At 39.8% G+C, this 24,451-nt stretch overlaps 1 protein-coding gene across 2 annotated transcripts; it reads left to right on the forward strand.

The window, feature by feature from the left end:
* The first annotated feature begins 3,912 nt into the window (after positions 1-3,912).
* Positions 3,913-24,340, forward strand: entpd1 (ectonucleoside triphosphate diphosphohydrolase 1). Of its 2 annotated transcripts, none has more exons than XM_072667869.1 (10): positions 3,913-4,164; positions 19,050-19,177; positions 20,157-20,274; positions 20,477-20,627; positions 21,054-21,213; positions 21,709-21,921; positions 22,008-22,259; positions 22,808-22,915; positions 23,006-23,143; positions 23,417-24,340. In XM_072667869.1, exons 1-10 carry the CDS (start codon positions 4,149-4,151, stop codon positions 23,624-23,626), a joined length of 1,494 nt encoding a protein of 497 aa, XP_072523970.1. In that variant the 5' UTR covers positions 3,913-4,148; the 3' UTR covers positions 23,627-24,340. The 2 variants fall into 2 exon arrangements, with proteins under 2 accessions (XP_072523970.1, XP_072523971.1); XM_072667870.1 differs by lacking the exon at positions 3,913-4,164 and adding an exon at positions 14,345-14,479.
* The last annotated feature ends 111 nt before the right edge of the window (positions 24,341-24,451 follow it).

Below are 24,451 nucleotides of genomic sequence, written 5' to 3' on the forward strand. Positions count from 1 at the left end.
GTTAAATTATTTAGCTTGCTGTTCCTCACTCAGTGGACACAGAGAGAAGGGGGGTGCATTTGATCACCAGCAATGACAATATTTGCACTAGTAGAAGAATTATTATTATATTATGTTTTATAGAAAATAATAAATAGTAAACTATTTACAATATATTGATATAGTACAACATTCAGAAGTTGGATGCTATGATGGTAACAGGCACAGCAGCTGGGCTCAGCAGAGTTGGAGCAGAATAGATACAGTGTTAACAGCCAGGCCCTGCAGGGTTGGCGCTGGTTAGCCGTGATGTTAACAGGCACAGCAGCCGGGATCAGCAGGGTTGGAGCAGGTTAGTTGCGATGCTAACAGCTGGGCTCAGCAGTTGGAGCAGGCTAGTCGTGATGTTAACAGCCAGGCTCTGCAGAGTTGATGCTAACAGGCACAGGAGCAGGGTTTAGCAGGGTTGGAGTAAGATGAAGGGAAGGGCGTGGCTGAATATGAAGCATTTGTTTTGGTCTAAGATGCTGATGCTTTAGTAAGACATCTAGTGGCAGAAAGTATCATATAGTGCCTTGGTAAGTCTTCAGGAGATGTGAGGTTTTGTTAACAGTGACGATTATTTATAATCTGTGTTCTTTGTTCCCTGGCTTACTGTCCTGTCTTGGACTCTTATTATACAGACATAATAGAGATACACCCAGTGTCATATTAGATTGTATAGCTTGAATTGAAGAATAGACAAGAATCTGAAACTCCTTTATGCTGGGTTCCCTTTAGTGTTTCCGGTTCCTCGGTCATATTTCAATGAATGCACAGCACACTTGGTACAAGCTGGGCCTCAGCCAGCACTCAATAATGCTCAGTTCGATTTCTATGCTAATCCAGTGTTTTAGTTCATGGTTTCTGCTCTCAAAAAAAAAAGAAAAAAAAAATCACATGGAAACATGACAAAATGATTATGTGTATTTATGTTTCTATGTTCCAACAAATATTCCCTTGGAAACTGCATCCCGAAAGCCTAATTAAAATGCCATGTCTGTGCCCCTTTTGGAGGCCATATGTTTTCTCCAAAAGGAAGCTGGAGAGATGAGATTTTCATGCTATGAATTATGCATTTAGTGCCACAGAGACACCAAGTATATTCTAAATATATTGGGTCAATCGTGCTGCTTTTAGTAAAATCACGTCCTTCAAAATCGTTTCCATGCTCCATGAATGCATACCATTCTCCACATGTCAAAAAGTCTGATTTATTAAGAACTCAAAACACTAATAATAATGCTGTATCTATGCAGGTTTCTGCTTTGCCAGTTTTTCAATCATATTTAAGATTTGCAATAAAGTTATATAATTTCTGGAATTCTCTTCTTTGAATCTGTGAGCCAAAAGCTTGACAGAAATTAACAGGATATTCCAGCTATAATTGCACAGAATCTCAAGATCAGTCAGACTTCAAAGTGACACCACCCATTCAGACTAAAATGGTCTGCAAACTCTAGCCAGAATCTACAGCTGTGATAAGGGGGGGATTCCATAGTCTGCAGTAAAACCCTCCTCTTCCTTTTTCTTGAGTGTTACAGAGAGTGAAAGTGCATTCTGTCTCTTCTTGTGTTTCCCTGTTTTATTCTGTACATGGTTTCCTCAGTTTTACATAGGAACTGAAAATGCTGATGAACTGGAACTTTCAGTCTCTCCTTCTCTCTCGCTCCCTTGTTCTCCCTTGTTGGCTCCATCGGTTTGTGGGTCAAACGTTTAAGCAAATTGCATTCTGGATGGATAGACCAGTAGAAATGCTACTTGGAATAAACTCATAAACTTATTTTACATTGGTTTCTGTTTAAAAGTAAGAACAGACGTTTTGCTGTTTCCTTTAAAATTGCCATGTTTTTCATTGGGCAGCAATGAAATACTGTTTTTCGACAGTCTGTCTCAATGGTGCAAAAGACAGTTCACTGAGTACAGGTCTATGTTGTTTGAACCAAAGGTGCTTTTCAACCTAAACATGTAGAAATCTGCATAAATGAATGGAAAGCTGATGTTTTTTAAAAAATCAGTCAATATAAATTTTACTGCTTTAACACCATGTTAACACAAACCCCACCAAGTGGATGCTGTACATTAACCTGTATAACTCTTACTGTGAAGCATTTTTACTACATTTTACAATTCACATGTGGTTCAATGTGCCCAGATTCTCAATTCTCAGGTTTTGATAAAAGGGTATTTTTACAAATTTCAGTTTTAGCCTGCAAAAATAACTATTAATACACTGCACTTTATTTCAAGACTGTTCGGTATAAAAGAGCTTTCAGCATGTAGTCATCTTTAGCTGATTTAGCTATTTGTCGACATGAGGATCACAGTTGTGACAAATGCAAGCCTGTCTAAACTGCAGGTTGACCATAATCAACTGTATGGTGAGCTTAGTAACCATAAGTTACTTATAGATCAATGAAGACCTCCTCAGCTGATTACAGAAGAGTTTTCACCGTGATTAATAAAAATCCCCCTGTGGCTAAGCTTATGACATGGGGCAAATGTATCAGTAATATATTTTAAAATGACAGTGTGGGCTTTAGTAAACACACTTGTTAGACTAATTCTAAAGAGGAACTTGGCAAATGGCTTCTTTACGAACACTTAAGTTCCTGGTAAAGCATGAATAGACTGATTAATCTGTGTGATGGTCAGTTCTTTATCTCAGTAGTGCACATGTTTAAAAGAGTTTTTTTTGGTTGTGAGGGACTCCTGTGTGTTTTTCTACATTTAGGAGGCTTGGACCTCAAAATACATGAGTGTATAGCTTTAAGTGCATTTACCAAAATGTATTCCACGGTGGCTGAGTCAATACTGCTTGACAGATAATGGAAGCAGCCATCAGGTGACCTGAGGAATGTAACGTTGAGAATGTCAGCTGATGAGAAAATCTGGTATTAAATATTGTTACAGAGGTTTTAGCAACTAAAGATGTATTAGTAACAGTGAGTCCCATATGCCCTTCCACGACATAATATTCGATACTGCTTTTTATGTCAGCATTCTGCTAAGCTATAGAACCTGCTGTATTGTATCAAATCAAATTTGTGAGTTGGTTTACACCCAGAGTTCATGTGTAAAAGTTGCAAAATAACCAGAAAGTGATGATGTTCAATATCTAGTTTGCACCTGTTCCTTAGATTTAGTAAACCCATACTAAATCTGTCTTTCAGGCCTGTATGCGATCAGCACTATGCCAGAAAACAGGTGGAACAGAGCAATGAAAAAACACGAAAAGGAAATCCTTTTTACAACAGTATTAAATAACCTAACATTTAATGTTTAATACATGACTTGTAATATACGACTAGAGAAGAGGGGTGAAAGGCAGTTGTCACCACTGGAAAAAAAAAAACAAGCATGCTTTTGTGTTGGATAAAAGCTTGGCCGGAAGTCAGTCCCTTTAGGATGGGAACAGTGGCAGCACAATAGCAGCTAGTGTGAGACTGTGTGGATTATGAATTGAAGCTGGAGGGTACCTACATGTGTGTTGAACACACTCTCTGTCTCATGCTGTCTATTTCACTCTCTCTTTCTCTCTCTGTTGTTTTTCCAGTACACCCACACACATCATCCTAAGCTTGTTTTTGTTTTGTTTGTTAGTTTTATACAATTTGAAAATGGCAGTTTTGTTTATCTGACAATGAATATGACCAACTAAAATGTTCCTGCGGATTAAATCAAGGATGTTTATCCTGCTCTTATAGGCCTATAGTCCGAAATACAAGCTTTGGGAACAACCACAACTGTATGCATTAGAAATACAGAAACATGAGCAATGAGACAGAGGGATAGTGAGTAAGGATGTGTGTGTGTGTGTGTTTGTGTGTGTGTGTGTGAGAGAGAGAGAGAGAGAGAGAGAGAGAGAGAGAGAGAGACAGCGAGACAGAGAGAGAGAGAGAGAGAGAGAAGGGGAAGGGGAAGGGGAAAAAGCTGGCGGCCGCCCACTCTTAAGCCCCTCTCACCCCCACCACTGCTTTATAAAGGACTTCAAGAATGGGAAAGACCTGCTGGCTGGGAAATACAAGCCAACCAGCAAGAACACCAAACAGAGGGAGACCCAGAAAGAGAGCCTGAAAGAGTGACAGAGAGGTGGCGAGAACAAGAAAGGATTAACAAAGGCTGCACAAATGGATGATCAGCCAGGTAGGTCATGCTTTTTTTCTTGTGTATGTGCATGCCGACAATTTACCAGAAGACAAGCTATGAGCTTCTGAATGGCGGGAAAGGAGGCTGCATACAAAGCAGGAGGCTGAGATTGTGCGGAGTCGAGTTACTCAGGTCCAGATGGTTTACAGATGATTTGCACAGGAACAACTGATGTGGAGAGTAGAGCGGTTATATACAGCCAGTCATTTCATAACTCCATTTGTCTAATTTATGTTTGAGTGTGCGGTTTTCTTGATTTCTGCCTTGACTTCCTGCTTTGACTGAATGATTTACTTGTTTGACAGTGTGATAAATATATGGAATTCAGGAACATGTGTTTTTGCTGCACTTGTAAATTGCATGAGTGAACCCAGCCCTTAAATATTTGCACAATTTGCACAATCCCTTAAAAGAGCCTAAACCAAAATGATTAGTAAAATGAGTGGAAATGGGTGGAAGTTCTTTTTAAAGTATGCTCTGCCGAGCCAAAAAATCAGGGCTGGCTGTCAAACAAGCCTTAATCACCATGCCATTTTTCAGGGAGACCTGACATGGTTTAATAATGACTATCTTAGTCACGTTCTGTGGAAAAGTGGCTGGGATGACTTGCACCTGGCTTCAGGATGTTTAGGAAGATGAAAAGAGAGCTAAAAGCCACTTCACAGCATGTCTGATGTAATATTGAATTTCCATTATGGTCAGAAGCTCAACTAATGGAGGTTACTGGATCCTCTGTGAAGAAAGACATGATGTGCTGACTGGCACACTTATATGTCCATACTTGGATCTTGGTGCCTGTCCAAGTGATCGCTGCTGATGTGGGTCGTCTGTGGGGCAGGGGAGGGGGGGTTTGCCGTTGTGTTTGGAGTGTGAAGGCACATTTTGAAGGAGAATGCAAGGAAAGACCATTACATAACCCTGAGGATTGCTCTAAGAGTGGCCATCTGGAAACAAAGAAAGCCAACATTCCCAAACAATGTAGCCATAAAAGTGCAGACAGTTTTTAAAGACAGTTTTACAACTAACTCTAGATGCCCAGCTAAGTAAAAGTCATTCTAAAACAAAGAGGGTCTTGGGTTTGGGAGGGTTTTTTCAGCAGACGATTCCGAAGGCTCTTATTCTTATGCGGCAGGACGGATCTAGTCACTCACTAAGTGCCATCCACCACCCCACTCCCCATGAACAAGCCCCCTTTTTTTACCGCGCTGGGGGAAACCAAACTTCCTGTCACTGACACAACAAGGTCGGTGTGGACGTTCCTTATTATTCCAGTCATGTGTCATTTGAGGAAGTCCCTTCGAAAGACTGAAATGGGGCCTTGGTGATTCCCTTTTTTAAAGGGCTACTTGCCACAAGCAAGGCCCCTCTGCAAGGAAGGAAACACAAACAGATGTGCAAGTTTAAGACTGAACAAAATGATTACATAACTATTCACCGTCTGCAGCAATATCTGCATTAGTAGTTCATCATAACATCTGGTCTTGGATAAAAGAATGATTAGGGACTGTCAAATAAAGAGCCTGTGTCATAACATCCTTGAATTCTGCCTAAAAACCTTAAAAGCACAGCTGAATAAACAATGTCTCTAACTGACAGAGTCAGTAAGTAGTGGAGGTGTAATGTGAGTGAAAACTGCTCTAATGTGAAACAGCAAAGCACTTGCCAACTGTAGATTTGTGGGTAGGAGAAATTACATTGTGATACATTGTGAGTCTTATTCTGATTAGACTTGCTGAACAGCTATACGGCTGTATAGGACTTTTAAATGGTTACAAACACCTTTTTTGGATTGTAGATAGTTAACCGACACTGGAAGTTCTCAGGTTCAACCCCCTAAACTTGCAGGAAGTGGGGGCAGGGGAGTGACGGTATAGCACTCATTATTCACAACTGAGGTTTCCTTAAGCACTTAAACCCCAATTGCACCCCCAGGGCGCTGGGGTGGCTGTCTACTGCTCTGGGTGTGTGTTGTAAGTGCCCTATTCACCAGTGTGTGTATGTCTTCACATTCACAAATTTGTAACTTACATTCAACTGCATAGGCTATTTATTTAATTTACTATAATTATAACCTAAGCCCTAAACTTCACACAAACTCTGACCCTAACCTTAACCTTCAAAACCTAAACCCATCCCCTACCTTGGTCCTGTATCGAGACTGGGTCCTAATCCTCCTTTGTAAGAAGCAACCACATAAAATCACCCATGCATCAAAAACAGTGTCACATGCACCCTGACTGCAGTCAACGCAGAAATGACAAGTTTGGTTAAAGTGTTGCTAAAACAACATCTCAGTCATTTCCTGCAAAAGCTGACAGTGTGACAATAACACTGTATGCTCACAAAACTCCAGCTCTGCCTTATTAAACAATGACCAAAGCCTAATCATTCTACCAGATGACCCTGTACCAGTAGAGCATCTGGCAGTAATAGATAGGCTTTTGTCTGCTTGAAAGACTAACAGCAGTTAATCATAACCCACTTCTGATTTGAATTACAAACAGAGCACCATGGGGTTCGGTTTGAAACCATATCAACATGAAAAATCTCATGATCAGATATTGCACATTCAGGAATAGCTTTGTATTTACACTGTTAACCATCCTGAGCTGGTCACTTTACATCAGTAGTCCTGGAGTACACCCTGCCCTGCACATTTTACTGTTTTCCCCTCCTACCATTATACTAGAGCCAGCTATTTGGCTAATTAACCCACACGAGCCCATGGTGGCATATGTGCCGCAGCACTTTGTCTTTCACTTTAACTCATGAAGTCCCTAAGTAACGTATACTGAACATCCTGAATGCATCACAGGACAGTTTGTAAACATGTGTACATGTGACCTCATTTACATAATGCCGGTGTGCTTGGGTAGTGCTTTAGACAAAACCAGCTAATTTTATTATTTTTTGCTGTTCCAACACATTTGGCTATTCTAATGCTTTAATAAAATGTGATATATTACATACAACCAATTTCTAGACCAAAAAGATTAAATACAGGTTAAGAAATTATTGTTGTGACGTATGTGTTACATCTGAATTTTAAAATATTTGCAGAAGTCATGTGACCTCTATCTCAATAAGAACAAATGCTAATGAAATTCTTCTCAATTCATTTCCCTGATTGAATTGTTTAGAACTATAGTCAAAACTAGGCCTGGTCTCTTATGGGTTAAGCCGCTCTTCCTGAGTTAAAAAAAAAAAAACACTACAATGAGCAGGTCAGGGGGTCCTCTAAAACCAGAGTACCTGTTTTTCTCATGTTGTACATTAAGGTGTGTGGGCTCTGTAGATTCTGCTGTTTGTTAAAGTGCATACAGTAGCATGTGGATGGGTCAACGCATGAAGTCAGCCAAACGAAACAGGAAATACTGCAAGATACTATTCTTTCAGGACTAAAATTTCAGGAAACCAAAGATGATTGCAATCACAACCATCCTTCCTATTATCATTATCGTCATTCTTCCTATTTCCAAAATACAAATATTTTCAGTGAAAATATGAAATATTTAAAATAAAAGCTGAATATTAAAGCAATGGCTGGTTATGACAAACATGATTCACATGGACTCCCCAGAGGACATTTTTAGGGACGTGAGCAATGTCTGAAGTCTGTTGGTTTTGCAAACAGCCTTTGATTATTGAATGTTTTGGGCATTATTACATGGAGGAGTCACTGATTCCTGATCTTGCTCATTCTGCGCAACCAGAATATTAGAACTGACTTTAAAAACCCCTAGTAAAAAAGCTTCTGCATAATGGGTCACTAAAATAATTAAAACCCAAATGTATCTTTAATGCTAATTAAGCTGTAAAACAGTCCATTTTGAATTTGTTACGGTTTAAGTCAAAACCGTAAACTGCTTTATGTATGACTGCCCATTCAGCCTAAATCAGTTTAGCCACTCTCCTTAAAACGAAGGTGCTACCAAGGGTTCTTTAAGTAATGCCATCAATCAAGTGAACCTTTAGATCAAGTGAAGGTTCTTTAAACCCTTAAAAGGTCCTGCACACTGATACATCTCTTTGTAAAAACATGGAACTTTAGGGAACCAAAAGTAGTACTTCTATGGCATCGCTCAAAGGATCCTTTGTTGTGTCTTTATGGTTAAAATTGTACTCACTGATGTTCACAGGGAGTTCCACTTACCAACAGACTGTCTGTCTTGCTATTGCAAAACAGTTGCAATAGATTACAGTCCAAATACAGACATTCCATTGTGTTTAGTATTTCAACCTATACTGCTCTTCGAATGAAGAACATTAAAATATATTCAGATTTTTTATTTAATCAGGCTATTTAAGTGCATGCGTTTCCCACAGTGCAGACCCACATTTTATTTGACTGCAACGAAAATAACTTCTATTGCAATAAAAAAGTGGACTGAATCATTAGCTATAGAAGCTCTGATCCCTTGAGTAAAGTGACTTGTTCGAAGTGAATGTAACATGTGTTACTTGCTGTTTAGACAAAGCCATTTCATGACATCATGGAAAAGGAAGAAAGGTGTTGCATGTCTAGCTCTGTCTGCATTAGTCATTTCACAAGTTAACACTACAAAAGCACAGACATGCTGACTTCCTCTGACCTCAAAGGTCCCCTTAGCAGCATTCTAACCCACCAAAAATAGGGCCATGTTCTCTCTCTCCCTCTGCTGTCTATTTCACAAACACTGTTCCACTAGCTGAGATGAGATTCAGCTAAAGGTAAGATTTAGCAGTTTAATTAGAGAACACTGATTAGAATATCAGAGGCCGTTAGGGTCAGCTGTCAGCTGTCTTTCAATTTACTTTACCTCTATAAACAAATATCATTACCAATCCCCAGAAAGCGAACACTTCCTGTAATTATAGACGAAATAATTACATTGTTCTCATTTTAATTGTGTTCAGATGTAGATCTTACAGAGATCAGGCCCTTTGTTTGAAAGTTAACGGAAAAAGCTTATGTCATAAGTGTGACCATATGCATGGCCAAATGTTCCTTGCTTGCTGGGAAACCTATCAGAAATGCGGGTCTGTACCGACTTGTCTGCATTCACCGGGAAAACCAAAAGAACATGCACTTAAAAACCAGAATGATCACAGCATTTTGCCCCTAGATCTGTTATACATTTGAACAGCAAGCACATCTCTTGCCTGTGTCGGCCAGTAACATTCCTTTCACTGTATGTAATTCAAAGCCATTAGAAAAACCACCCTTAATCTTGTAAGGCTTTCCTTTATATTCCTACACAAGTTCAGTCTGGCATTGTCCTGTCAGTGATCTCAGTTTCTGTAAGCTGATACTGCCTGTTTGTGGGGCTTTTTTGACACTAAATCTGCTTCTATTCTTCTCCTGCTGAATACAGTGAATACAATATTGTGCATTTTCCATCCTTTTTAAAAGGAACCCTAGAATGTATTTCCCTTGTGTCTTCATTGAAAAAAATACCCCATGGTCAAAACCTCAAAGTTGTTTGTGTGGGTCACTGGTCTAATGTGCTACCACTAGGGCTTAGGGGTCTTGAGCAACTTGCCATCAGCAATCAGAGTCAGGGAGAGCACAATAGGCCAAGCCCTCTTCGGGTCAATAGATGGCGTTCTCTACCCTTATCAATCTTAAGTGATGTTGGTCAGCACAGGCGTCTGTGAGCTGGTGTGCCAGAGCTGAGGACCCGACATTTACCTCAGATCATCCCGGCTGCCTGGCATCAGTAGCAGTTTGAAAAGAGGTAGTGGCTGGCTTTGCATGTATCGGCACAGGAGGACCTAGGGGGAGTTATGAACGGGTGGGATTTTATTTATGCCCCTGAAATCTACATACACCCAGCCTATTAGAAGAGGTTTTTCTGTGCTAAAGCTGCGATGCGGTCAAACACAACACCTATTTGGGGAAAATATGATGTTGTTGATATTTGTAACACTTGAGAGCAGCTCCAATCACTACCATACTGTGGTAGAAAATGGTGTTTCTATGCAAACCAGGTCTCATTACCAGCTTTGCTTGTGCAAGTGTCCATAAAAGGGGAGCTCAAAAGCAGTGTGCAATGACATGAAAGCCAGGGAAATTCCAGGCTAAATTCCTAGTCGACTGACTTTTATCATCTCTTTATCCAGACCCTTGAAAACAAACTAGAGTACCTCAGAGCAGAGCTGACTACACACCAGATGGAAAAGTGCAGCACTGTGTGAAAAAGCCAAACCCAGGGAATCGAGTGGGGGCTGAGCGGGTGCTAGGCTAAAACACTTGACGCACATTTGACACAGCACTCAGGCACAACTCTCTTGTGATGATACATGGCTTTGTCAGCCTGACATCTGGATTACTGTAATGAGCTCACTGTAGGCTGCACACAAAGCTGAATGTACATAACCCATCATTTAGGCTGTCATCAAGATAATTCCTACCCTACAATCATTAAAAAATGGTTCTGAGACTCTGATACTTTGAAATGTACAGTGTTGTCTCACATAGCCACAAGCTGTGCATCTCCTCCAGGGCATGATGGGATTCTTTAGCTAGAAGCTCTATGTTCTACACAGCATGTCACTGTTCAAGTCCTGTTCATGTCAGTCAACTATTTTCTGTTTCTGCTCTCTGAAGTCGCACTCTAAATCTGAGGAGATTTGCAAGTTCGGCTGTTCCAACAAACTATTGAATCATGTCAAGTGAAGTTATTTGTAATTTAAAAAAACATAAGCGTCCAATGTGTTAATCTTTTCAGAATCATAAAGTTACTGTTATTACTCATTACTCATCCTAATGCATATGCACAGTGTAAAAACTGCTTATATTTAATATGTTACTTTTTTATATATGCTATTTATTCACATTTGATCCATGTAAAAATACACATTCTATTTTAAAGGTGCTGGTCTGGGGGGATGCACTAGCATCAGTAGGCAACAGCCTACATACAGCAATCTATACAGAGAATTAGGTAAACAAGAATGACCATGTTTTTATGAAATATAATGTTTTATATGTCAATAATAAAACACAAATTAAAGCAATATTATTCTTAGGAGTAATTAATGTATGATCTGTATGTATGTATGTATTATCTAAAACAGTCCTTACTGGTTATGTATAAAATTTTATATGTTTTTAAGGCCATTTTTTAATAGTTTTGCCAAATGCCAAAAATGTATTTATTTATTTATTCAATTTATAGATGCCTGTCAGTGTACGTATTTTTCTACATAGTATGTTAACTGCTAGTCATTTCTATCAATTCTGTTTTATTCAGAGAAGCAGGCCAGTGTAGCACTACTGTAAGCCTGGTGAACAGATTTAGCTTGCCTCTGTTTACACACACTGCTGGGAGAACGAGAGTTAGAGATGTTTATCATCTACCAAAAGTGAACAGTAAAACTCAAACATCGGTGTTAGAGAAGGGCTTTAAATTGTCTATGAGTGTGTGTAGAGATTCAGTGTGTATCTGTTCAATGTAGCAGGCAGCAGCAGAAGCCCTTTAGTTTGATGGGAGAATGAAACTGTAGCAGTTCAGTTTCCCTGAACTTTACCCTGCCCTCAGACTGTGTGGATTCTCCTGCTTCTTTCTCTATTGGACAGAAGGAACATGCCCTCATGCTTCCCCTGACAGCCTTTCACTGTTTGAAACTGTCCAAACACAAATAACACACGTAATACTGGAACAATGTTGGTGAATTTGGTAAAGCTACCCCTCTCTCACCATCATCCCAAAGATGGTGCCAATGGTGGCTGCCTAATTAATATCACTCCCTAAATAAAACAGAACTAACTGAAATGACTAAAAATTGTTTGCACGATATAAATGAACAAACAGAAAAAAACATTAAATATTAATTTTTAATGACTATGATGTAAGGAACTACAGAAGCAGAGTCGCATCTGACAGGTGCTAGCCAGACCTAGTCATCTATGAATCCGTAACTCTGGAAATAATTTTCCATACACTTTGGATGCAACCCTGGATCCCTTTGAGGTTTATTAATGTTGTCTGTGTGTTTTTGTATACCAAAAAATGGTCATTATCAAATTTCACAGGACCGTTTCCAACTTTTGTTTGATTGTGGCCATATGTTGTTAGGGGTTAGTCTGCTGTGACAGGTGGATATCTTAAAACCAGTGAATTCAAAATGGGCTGTTATTGCAGATTAGTGTCCAGATAAGCACTGTATGAACTGGTGAGTGAAGTTAGAAACTGTATCAATATTTACATACTTTTGGTTTACCTTACAGACACCAGTGTCTGCGGTCCTCCAGAACTATGCAAGGTTATACTGTATCTACTGCTATTTGCTTTTAGGCTGTTTACAAAAAGGCTTGGGTAAAACCAAAATCCCTTGGATTGCGCTACCTCAGGCAAATGAAGCAGGATCAGCACAGACAAGCCTACAGACGATGAATAATTTTTGCAGTGCCTGATTAAGTCCACAAAAAGCCACAGCGTCAGTCTAGTCTTTTCATTCTTTGAGAAGCAACGTGGTACAGCTTCTGAGCAACTGCCTTTAAGTGCCTTAAAGCTACACTTTGGCAGGACATTGCTTATTAGGGGAGAATGGATAAGTTAAGGAGAACTTCACAGGAAACATTGGGGGCATTACAGAACTGAAGCTTTATCTACCAGAGAGGGTGAGTGTATCCTGTCTTTTGTTACAGAGTCTGGTTTAAAACAAACATCAGTGTGTATTAGAGACACGTTTTGGGGGTTCCCTAAAACAGATTGCCTGGCTATTTACAGCAAAGCAGCCAGTCAGTTAATGTAGTGCAAGTTTATTTGTTTCCACTGTTGCTGTAGTAACGACTTCCATTTCCTGAATAGGCTTCAAGCAGGGGACTAACAATTAGGCAAGGCAAGAGATGATGTGTTTGATCTGGCAATGGGGTCTGCTCGAAAGCTGTGGGGACACAGAGTTCCTGAGCAAATGACTTTTCCTATAAAACACATTAAGTAATGTGATGGGTCAAGGAGAAGATTGCAGAGCTCAAGTACTCGGCTCTGAGAGGAGGAAGAGGAGAGGAGTTCTTGTTTAGGGCATTTACAAAGAAATGCTCAGCCTTGAGAGGAGAATGAGGAGAGCAGTTTTTGTTCAGGTCATTTACCAAGAATGTGACTTAACCACACTTCCTATTCTTGCTCAAAACAATCGTATACTCAGATGACATTGCAGTTTCTAGTTAATGGTAGATTGTTTTACTCTTCTTAGGAAAAGCAGTAAGCACTTTGTCATTGTTTGTCGGTCACAGATTACTGGCTTGTTTGATGCAGTTTTGTAAACATGGGAAGAGAAAGTAAGTCCTCATCATCATCATCTCAGGTCTGGGTAAAAACTTAGGGAATACCATCAGCCTCACCTTATTAATGTTAAACCATATTTACTGCTAAAATAAGGATGCAGCGAGAATCAGCAGGCGTTTTGAAATGGACCTCTGACGACCACACACAACTGAACACTTATTTTATCCGTGTTATTATATTGTGTAAAATAGTGGCAACATGCCAACCCAACCCTGGAACAAAAGGATATCATTTGGTTGGGGGGGAAAAAGCAGAGCAGAAGTCCTATTGAATTGTGAGCAGGGCAGTTTTGAGAGGGAAGTGAGGGAGGCAGTGATAAGTGTGTGCTGATACATGTTATTGTTAAATGCTTTACAGCATATCACAGTTTACACAATGTGAGTGGCTTTGCTACTTGTGTCTCTGATGCACTATAACACAAACATAACCTTTCTGGGAACCTAACGGAAAGGCCTAAAAAAAAGCACAAAAGAAGTGGTGCATTAGTCACCGCAGCACACAATATGTAGATGGAAGTATTTCATGATCTTGAACCAGTTTAGTACTTCACCATGGTCCAGGGCACCATAGGGGTTGGTGGGTGGGATGGGTTGTTGGTGTTGGACGATTCTGTATTTTTTTTTTTCTTCAATATTAAATTAACCTATCCTCATTAAGTCAATTCAGACAGCCATTGTATCCTTTGTGTGTGCATAAAACGGCTTAGCCTTTCATTCAAACCAGGCAGGAAAACAGAGGAAAGACAAAAGCAACAGTATGTTACCCAACATTTCACAAATGAAAGGTTGGTGTAGTCCACGAGGGGTGGAGTCCAAATTGAAACAGGCTACTTTTGGTCACCTACTTTGGTCACTTAATATCTCAATATCTTCACAAAACAGCTCTTCTTTTGGCCGACAGTTAATCAATACAGGCTAACATTTTAGCAAGCTATTCATACTCAGGCATTTGTCCCTGCCTCTGCCTGGAGCCAGGCCTGCAGATTCAGCTTTAGACTCAGCAGACCAATAAACCATCCCTGCTCCCAACTGAAGAAGGAGGTAAGCAGTACTGTGTTGAATGACTTATCAGTTAGCATATTTGCTGGGGAATCTTTGTACATTTCTTTTTTCTTTTTATTTTTTAATCCCAAAATTAAATTTCTATGGAAACTGTAAAAAAGGTCATTAGCACATTTTCTTCTAGATGGCATATGTCTTATATCAAATAACAAACTGCAGCGTAGGAACAGTGGCATGCATGTTTGCACAGTGGGGATGTCCCGATCAGGGTATTGTGTGTTTTATACAGTTACAGATATTATTACATTCCTACTGTACAGTGTTGTCATGGTCTGTGGTGGTGTGTAATCTTTTCATGGGGACCCAAAATCCCTGGTGGTGCCTCTGATAATATTAAAGTGCTGGTAAATATAAACTATTTTGCCGTACAACGCCATACATGTACCTCTCCGACATTATTGCAATACACTAATGCTGCCGCTGCTTTGCGTGAGCTCACATGCATTGGCCACCCACAAATACAACGCTTGCTGCAGAGCGGAACAGCTGGCTTTAGGTTATATCCAAAACCACACTGTTTGTAAGTTGCAGATCTTCTTAAGAAACTGTTTGTAGAACAACATGGCTAACCAGTATTGCATTAATAACAACCATGAATTGCACATTTTTTAACACTTTCACTTGCAAACATGGGCACCGAAATGAAAAGGAAGACGCAGTAGGCCTATGAGATGCCTGATGCAGGCATCCTTAAAGCTTCTCTACTGAAAACAAGGCCTCCTGCAACTGGCATAAATAAGAAAATCAGTTTGACAAATGGTCTCCAAGAAGTGTAAAAGAATGGTTCACTGAAAAAAAAAATTCCCCATAAAATAGTTAATTAGGGTGATCATACGTCCTCTTTTTCCCCAGATGTCCTCTTTTTGGGATGTGAAAAATGCGTCCGGAATTTCTAAATTGTGTAAAATATCCAGAATTTTGCATTCCACACATACTAGTCGCGTCCCAAAGCATAGTCTCCTGACAAGGTTGGCTGCATTTCTCGGCCTCCTATCATAGAAGGCTGTTCCACAGTGAATGACCCTTCTTATACAGCCCAGAAATGTAGCCTACAGTCGGAGCGATCTGGAGGTCGCAACTGATGCATCTTTCCCGGCTCTTATTTACTCACAGTTCTCTGTGCACATACAATGCGGGGGAACCTTTTTATTTTATTCATGTAATACATATTTCTTAATTGTCAGGAAAATGTACATGTTTTTTTTTTCTTTTTCATTCTTTAAGCTGAAATAAAAGGTTATTTTCAAGATTCAAGATTCAAGAGTTTTATTGTCATATGCACAGCCGAAACAGACAGTTACGCTGTACAATGAAATTCTTACTTTGCTGTCCCTCCATTCACCAATAGATAAAGATAACAAAAAAGAAATTAATAATAAAAAATATATACAAAATAAATAAAGTATAATAATATAAGTTGAAGTAAATAAAATTAAACTTTTTCCTTTTTTACAATTAAAAAAAATTTAAATAAAATAAAATAAAATAAAAGTTACATGTTTTTTTGCCAAATAGACGATTACAGCTATTTATCAGTTTGGATAAACGAGTAAATATTTATATATTAATGGTTGTTAACATGGTTGTATGGTTTTAGAGATATTTAACCCTCTCACATGCCATGGTCCTACAACTCCTTTGACCCCCAGCCTCCACATCCTAACCACTACGGATGCCCGTGTGTCCCCAGTCTCCTCTTAAGTTAATTGACGTTGAAGTTTTTTGGGTGATATCTAGGTTATGTCCAAAATCGACTACACTACCATAGTAAATAGTATGCCAGCAACAGTAGAAGTGCATGCATTAGTATGGAGTAAAAACATATGCTTTAGCTATTAGCCACATTAGCTTGAGTGTAACTAAAGAGGCACGCTCTGGGCACCAAACCCGTCTGTGACTGATTAACTGCATTTGAGGTCACAGAAATTGTGCAAATGTGATTTTTTTGGCGAACCGTTGGTGTAGATTAAATAGCTATTTAACAACAGTGCAGACATCGGTGTGTGTCCAGTCCGCGGTCAGCTGGGTTTCCGTGGCGACAGACCTGCAGAGTTTTACCCTCAGGGTGGAAGTGACCGCAGCGCTCCTACTTCCTCTGATGGACTCGCCTTCTTCATGCGCTCCTTCCGCCGGGAATGGCCAGCCTTTAGGTAAAAGCGCGATGTTACACACACCGCCTAGCTTCTCTCTGCGTCTTAGTCTCAGGGAGTGTGTGTGTGCGTGCGCGCGCGCGCGTGCGTGTGTCTGAACTTCAAAAGTCGTGTGTGCAGACGAAGGGATGTGCTGTAAGAAGCGCAGACTCAGGAATGCAGCTGTCCAGCCAGTGTAGTCTCAGTTAGTGGACTCCTTTAGGCCATTCTGTTCTTTTAGGCCCTTTATCTCTTTCCTCACTTCAGCTGTGGGAGCTGCTCTGTCTGCTCTGGCCACATGGTGACCCCGCCGCGTGCACACAACCACATCCTTTATATTATTATAGTATTCATTTTAATAGTGTGCTTCAGTGGTCTAGTCCAGTAGTCGAATACTTTCAGAAGCAGAGCAACAGCAGTATGGGCAGCAGACCAGCATTCATTTATTTACCCTGTTGCCTCACTGCCAGTGGGTTATGGAGTGGCTTGTTTAATGGCGTACTTGCATGAATTTATGCTGCTGTCGTCCTGGTGCCAGACACCACAGGACACCTTGTGAGGGGTTAGAGCTATTTTAGCACAAGGGGGCCTGCACTCTGTTTGGCAGGTGGTTTTAATGTTATGGCAAAGCCAACTCTGCCAGATCTGTTGACTTTCTTAGCAACAAAAAAGGTAACTTATTACTTATTATTATTAACTAACTAACTTATTATTAGTTAACTTAGAAGGTAATAAAACAATACATTTGAGATGATGAGAGATTCTGTTTGGGGTGAGCAGAATATCATATAAAAAGTAGTAAAATATCAGTTGATAATGACTGCTTCTTACACACGTCTTCATGCCACACTTGCACTCATACCTGATTAAAGGATAAAGGATAAGGATAAAGGTGCACGTATTCGTCACTGTACAGTGTGGACTGTACAGCGAAATGTGTCCTCCGCATTTAACCCATCTGGTAGTGAACACACACTCACACACACACATGTGTTAGGGGCAGTGAGTACACACACACCCAGAGCGGTGGGCAGCCAACTCCAGCGCCCGGGGAGCAGAGAGGGTAAAGGGCCTTGCTCAAGGGCCCAACAGTGGCAGCTTGCCGAGCCCGGGAATCGAACCCACAACCCTGTTATCGATATCCCGGCGCTCTAACCGCTGAGCCACCACTGCCCCAATACACCCCAATACACACATACATACACCTGCCAGCAAGGGCATCCCCAGGTATGTGAAAGGGTTCTGTGCATTTTACTGTAGATTTTACCCAGGATGTACTTTAGGGTTTGTAGCTTCTGATATTTTTTGGGCACTAGCTACCCACGGTCTTGTGCACGCACACACTAACACATACAGCCTTCCTGTGTTAAATCTGCATCTGACAGCTTTAACATCTCTTCAGTTATAGGCCGTGCTCACCATCCAACCCACACTTTTACCTTGTGTGAGAAGTGTGAGAAGTATCACTGTCAACATGCTATTTTCCGATGCCATACACTGTATCACAATATATGCTTCTCATCCATTGTTGTGCTGTGAGTTTTTTGGTCCTGACATATTAAATGTGATTGGATTGACCCACTGATTTCTGCATCCTGCACTCTAACAACGTATTTTGGGATTTGTGTTTAATGAGGAGCAGTGGAAATGACTATACTTTGGTCTTCAGCTTCATGTTATACTTTGTATGGTATGTATGGGCTTTATATTGCTCGTTTGTCCCTTATGGACCTTCAACCCAGTGGACATTTATATGGCATGTGGACCTGTATCTGACAGTATTGGGACACCTGCTCATTCATTGTTTCTTCTGAAGTCAAGGATATTCAAAAAGTATTGATCCTGCTTCTGTTGGACAAAAAGTATACTGTCCAGGGAAGGCTTTCTACTAGATTGTGAAGCATTGCTGTAGGGATTTAATTTCATTCAGTGTTAGTAAGTTCAGAATGTTGGAAGATCACCACCCCACCTCACATGCCCTGCTTTTATCTTCTGGCAGAGACCAAATCTAGGCTTATGGCAGATCAAACGCAGAGCATCCCCTTGTATAAACAGTGGAAAGCAGCTGTACCTGATAGAGAGGAGATTGGTAAACAGTGTGACTGCTCTTACCTTATTTGATTTTCCACAAAGCTCACAGTCGAGTGTTTCCTGTCTTTGTCTTTTCTCACGCTTTTTGTTTAAACTGTGAAATTCTGCAACATGACAAGTTTTTATCAATAATATTATTCATTATGGTGCCTGTCTGTTTAAATTCTGTGATAATCCGTCTGGCTGGTCTGGTGAGGTTTATGGTCTTTAAAAATAACTGTTAAACAACAAGCTCATCACTACAGAATGTCAGCATCTAAAACTGTTTAGTACATTTGTGCATTAACAGCTGAACTAAGTCTCTTTCTTCTTCTCACTGTTTATCTTAGAAATGAAAGCCAAGAATCCGTGGCACCGGCCGTGGATCATCTGCATCGCTGTCTTGTTTGCCCTTGGAGTCATCGCAATGGTGGTCGTTGGAGTAGTGCAGAACAAACCTCTTCACCAGAAGTACAAGGTATACGCTTCAGAAAATAGGTTCTTCAAGGCTTCTTGAATAAAATCATATTGCATAAAGAACCACAAAGAACCACATGACTGCTTAATTAGTTCCTTGGCATTAAAAATATATACATTTTAGGCTACAGTTGCCTTCACAAGGTTATTACAGACAACATGTTTTCTGTTGAATCAATTATTTATTCATTTTTTCTAAACAGCTTGAAAAAGCTATTGTTAAATACATTATTTTTACGTACTGTACTGTTTTACATATTGTATGTAGAACCCTTTTATGCTAAATGTGTTTGGGTATAATCAAAAAGGGCTAAAATGCCAATGCTTAGAGCAGCTAAATGAAGAAGCCCTTTAAATATCTTAAATATATATAACCCAAAATGCTGATACAAACATTATAAATTACTCATTTTTAAATATGTTTATGCTCATTAGCAGTAAGGTACAACCATCCACAACTGAAAACAGCATTAACTAATATTTAGTTAAAATAATTTTAAGGGCTACAGTTTTTTTTACAGCTTTTTTTAAAGTGCATATCCTCACTGTCTGACAAAACCTTGTATCTCCAAAATGGCAACTTCACATGATGTTAAAATGTCCAAAACAGCAAAAATGGAGATAGAAGGTTTTTGTCTGACAGTTACGATATGCTCTTCAAAACAACATAAACCACTCTTAAGCCAGTCAGAGCACACAGGGTAGCTGCTAATCATAATCATAATAAGTGCTTGTGATAAATGTGCAATTCCATATGAGCACGCCACCATGTATTGGATTTTTTATGACGTTCCATTGCTGACATAGCTTTGTAATCATATTCACTCATTGTCCCTTTTGTGGTTAAATGTCTTAACTTAATTAGCAGTAATTACTATGACAAGTTTAGACAGGTCTGGTGCATCATCCAGGTTTTGTCCTGCTCCGTACTGTCTTAGATGCTCTTTTTCAATGTCCCATGCCTGTTCTTTGCCCTGCAGTACGGGATAGTTCTGGATGCAGGCTCCTCCCATACATCTGTCTATATCTACCAGTGGCCAGCAGAGAAAGAGAACAACACTGGCAAGGTTCAACAGATTCATGACTGCAATGTTAAAGGTAACGTTAAAGGATTAAAATACCTTCAGATGCAGATTGTGATAGCATGCCTCATACAAGCTGAGATCAGAAAGCTGAAACAGTGTTGGACTACAACATGAACTCATTAGACTGTTTCATCTGTCTGTTACCCAGTGAAAGCATTCCTCTGATTTCGAGTTTTTCTAAACAACTCTGCTTTACCCCGACACTGTTTTAAAAGGTAAAGGCATCTCCAGTTACTCAGATGATCCAAAAAAGGCTGGTGATTCCCTGAAGGACTGCATGGATGAGGCCAAGAGGAAAATACCCACACACAGGCACCACGAGACACCTCTATACCTTGGTGCCACAGCAGGAATGAGACTACTTGAGTAAATAATGCTTAGTATCAATTGACTATTTTGAGAGAAGTGCAGAATGGTATTTTATTTATATTATATATGCTCCATGTAATTTTATGGACTGCTCCCACATCAGATTCCGGTACCTTTTATCTTCTGTAAAACGGGCAGTAAAATAACCTCAGGTCACATTAATCCCATGTAAATCAACATGTGAGTAAATTTTCCATCATAACCTGTGGAAAATGACTTTTTGCTGCTTTTCTCTTGTATGGGTGCGCTTGAGGAGGCATTTACTTTCATTGTGCATGGCACAGATACCTTGGGTCGTTCAAATTTGTGGCAAACCAGTCAAATTCTGAAGACAATCCAAAGGACTCCTTAGTTTTGTACTTGAAACACTGTGACAAATAACTGTAGATTACAGAGTTTTAACAAAGTTTTTTTTTTGTTTAGGATGAAAAATGAAGCTGCCTCAGAAAAGGTGCTGATATCTGTGGAAGATTTCCTGCGGACTTACCCGTTTTCCTATCAGGGAGCTCGAATTATCACTGGCCAGGAAGAGGGAGCCTTTGGCTGGATCACTGTCAACTACCTAAAGGAAAACTTAAGAAAGGTATTTATACTATATAATATATATAATATATACTAAGTGATCTTAGGTATAATTCCTTTTCATAAGGGTCCTTATATCATTCCTTATGCTATTTAAGAACGAATTTCTTTTATTCATTTGAACAAAGTAAGCAACTCATGTAGCTTTTGTACCCTTTTGGCCATTTCACTGGTGGAACTTTTTAAATAATTGAATCCAATACAATATTTTAGTTGTAACTGTTATCAGATTATTTAAGGTACTGTTGGTTCTCTGTGCATGAAATGTGATTCTGCGTTGAGCTGAAGGGGCAAAGGGGGAGGGGTGAGGATCTCTTGCGAGAAGGATTCTGCATTGGCCTTCTTCATGTCAGAACATCCTCTAGATCCTCTAGAAACACATATGGAGGATATATTTTCAAATCTTTGTGTTAAATATTGTCATTTGGTTTTTATGACTTATTATTTAAATGTAGTTACACATATAAAACATGTGTGTGTGTGTGTTTATGTGCAGGCCTCAGACACTCTAGGAGCTCTCGACCTGGGTGGAGCCTCCACTCAGATCACCTTTGTCTCTGGGCAGATGCTGGAGTCTCCAGGCAATTCTATTGATTTTAGGCTTTATGGCCATGATTACCATCTATACACTCACAGTTTCCTTTGCTACGGAAAGGACCAGGTCCTAAAGCTTTCCTTGGCAAATCAAATGCAAACAACACTTGAAATGGTGAGATATTTAAGAAGAATGTCCTTTGAGCTCATGCCCAGCCAATATATCTGATATTTCAATCTGTTTATCTTTTCTGTTCCAAGACAGAGAACATTATTGTGGAGGACCCTTGTTTCCATCCAGGCTACAATGTCAGAAAAGACTTTCAGAGTGTCTTTAACAGCCCCTGTGTAAAAGGTTTGAGTGTGCCTGAGAAAGAATTCAATCATGTGGGCCTTGGGAATGGAACAGCATGCCATGCAGCAGTCAGAGAAGTCTTCAATGCTAGTCGCTGTACTTATTCAACATGCTCCTTCAATGGTGTCTTCCAGCCCCCAGTGGAAGGGCAGTTTGGGGTAGGACATCACAATTTTGGGAAGAATAAAGCATACTTGCACTTTTGTATGGTATACACTGATCAGCTACAACATTAGTACCTTCTGGCTAATATTGAGTAGTCCCGTCTTGTGCCTCTAAAGGCACCCAGTGGTATCTGGCACCAAGCAGCAGATCCTTAAGTTGTTGCCAGTAAGTTTTAAGGTTGATTGCATCAATACGCCTTAGGTTCCCATGACGCTATTGCTGGTTTACTGGTTGTCCTTTAATGAAGCACTTTTGGTATGGTCATGACCACTGCATACCAGGAAAAAAAACCCCACAAGAGCTGCCTAATGTTTTGGAGTTGTTCTGACCCAGTTGTGTAGACATCACAATTTGGCCCTTGTCAGAGTGGCTCAGATTCAGATGCTTGCCCATTTGTCCTGCTTTTAACACATCACCTATCCCACCCTCTGACAGATGCCCCTGTAGATGATGATAATGGCTGAACATTGTATATGGAATGCATGAAGAAATGCCTTCACCATTGAAATACATGGCTGACATATGAATTATTTATCTCTAGGCATTTTCTGCTTTCTTCTTTGTGATGGACTTCTTGAACTTGACTACTTTAACCTTAGATGAGGCTAAGGAAGAGCTGGGAAATTACTGTGCCACTCCATGGGATACTGTAAGGATTTACGTCTTCTTTTTTCTATAACATAACCTAGAATTAATAAAGTAATTCATTTTGACCTGAAACCGAATTTCGAACTTGCAGATAAAGCAGAACCACCGCAATGTCAAGGAGAAGTATCTTTCAGAATACTGCTTCTCAGGAACCTACATTTTGACCTTGTTGGAAGATGGATATAACTTCACTTCTTCCAACTGGCAAGACATCAATTTCATCAAAAAGGTGTGCACAGCTACAAAAGACTTACAATTAAGATATTGAAGATACTTCATAACAGTTAGTTCCAATAACACAATCTGATTTGTTAAAAGAAAAGTATTCTACATGTTGTTATATATGATACCAGCATGCTGGTTTTATTAACCTTATCTGTATCTCTCCACTGATTTGAACTTTTCACTAGTTGCTTTTGTGCTAGAAGTTGATGTTCTATTGCTTTTGCAAATTCTGACAGTTAGCGTGTGACTTACAGTGTAACTCCCTGTGTCATTGCAGATTGGAAACAGTGATGCTGGCTGGACGCTGGGCTACATGCTCAACCTGACGAACATGATCCCTGCAGAAGCTCCAGACACACCACCCTTGCCTTACAGCGGTTATGTTACACTCATGGTCTTCTTCGCCTTCATGATTCTTGTTCTTGGTTTACTAGCCTGCAAAGTCTTCCGCCGACCAACTGGCTCAACCCAGAAAGAAATCATTTGAGATTTGAGCGGTGCTATTTCACTGCTTTCTAAACAGTGGAACTTTTGTTTCTGAAGAACGAAACCTACTGGACCGACAACCACTTTCAAACTGTGTTTTAATGAAAAAAAAAACAGTTTGGAGAAAGAGTTTTGCATTTCTGTAAACAGAGACTATATTACCTCATCTGAAGGAAACACAGGCTCAATATATTTGGAATATATCTGAGAACCTGCTTAATTGGAGGGACACTGGAGCACATAAAATATCCTCATGCAACTGGATTATAATGTATATTCATTTACTCTGGTTTTTGTTAGGATAGGATTTGAGGGCTGCCTCCAGAAATCTCAGGAGTAAAGATTGCAACTTAAACGGAGAGAAGATTGTAGATTTCTCCTAAAAGGGAAAGTGCACTAACATACTGTATACTGTGTGCCTTTGATCCTTTTGAAGAACCTGCGTTTATTATTTTGCATAGCAAAATATTTCCCAGCAATAGGACTGTCTGCCAGGTCAAAGCCAGTTAATGTAGCCCTACAACTGTGTTAAAACTGTATTTAAACTACCCAGTTTAAAGTAGTTATCTGTATTAAGTCATTACGTACATTTCGGCAGCACCCATTCACTTGTTTTGTGAATTATGAAGAGGCACAATGTTACATTTCTGACAGTGTTTTTCTTTCCAATAAAATGGACTGGTGTTTTGTAATACTGCACCACACTATGTTTAAACAGGCTGTTGCAGTTGTCTTGTGCGGTATTTCCATTTAAAATCCTGGTGTAACTGTCTGTGTTAATGAAGTAAGGCACATGTGAAACTATATCTCCATTTCTGTTTTGTAT

Source organism: Salminus brasiliensis, chromosome 22 (genome assembly GCF_030463535.1).
Source record: "Salminus brasiliensis chromosome 22, fSalBra1.hap2, whole genome shotgun sequence".
NCBI lineage: Eukaryota > Metazoa > Chordata > Actinopteri > Characiformes > Bryconidae > Salminus > Salminus brasiliensis.

What these genes read in the sequence shown, in the direction of transcription:
- entpd1 (XM_072667869.1), top strand. An exon ending in TAAAGGAAAACTTAAGAAAG is followed by an intron (nt 21,214 to 21,708) that starts GTATTTATACTA and finishes GTTTATGTGCAG; the next exon opens with GCCTCAGACACTCTAGGAGC. An exon ending in ACATCAATTTCATCAAAAAG is followed by an intron (nt 23,144 to 23,416) that starts GTGTGCACAGCT and finishes GTGTCATTGCAG; the next exon opens with ATTGGAAACAGTGATGCTGG.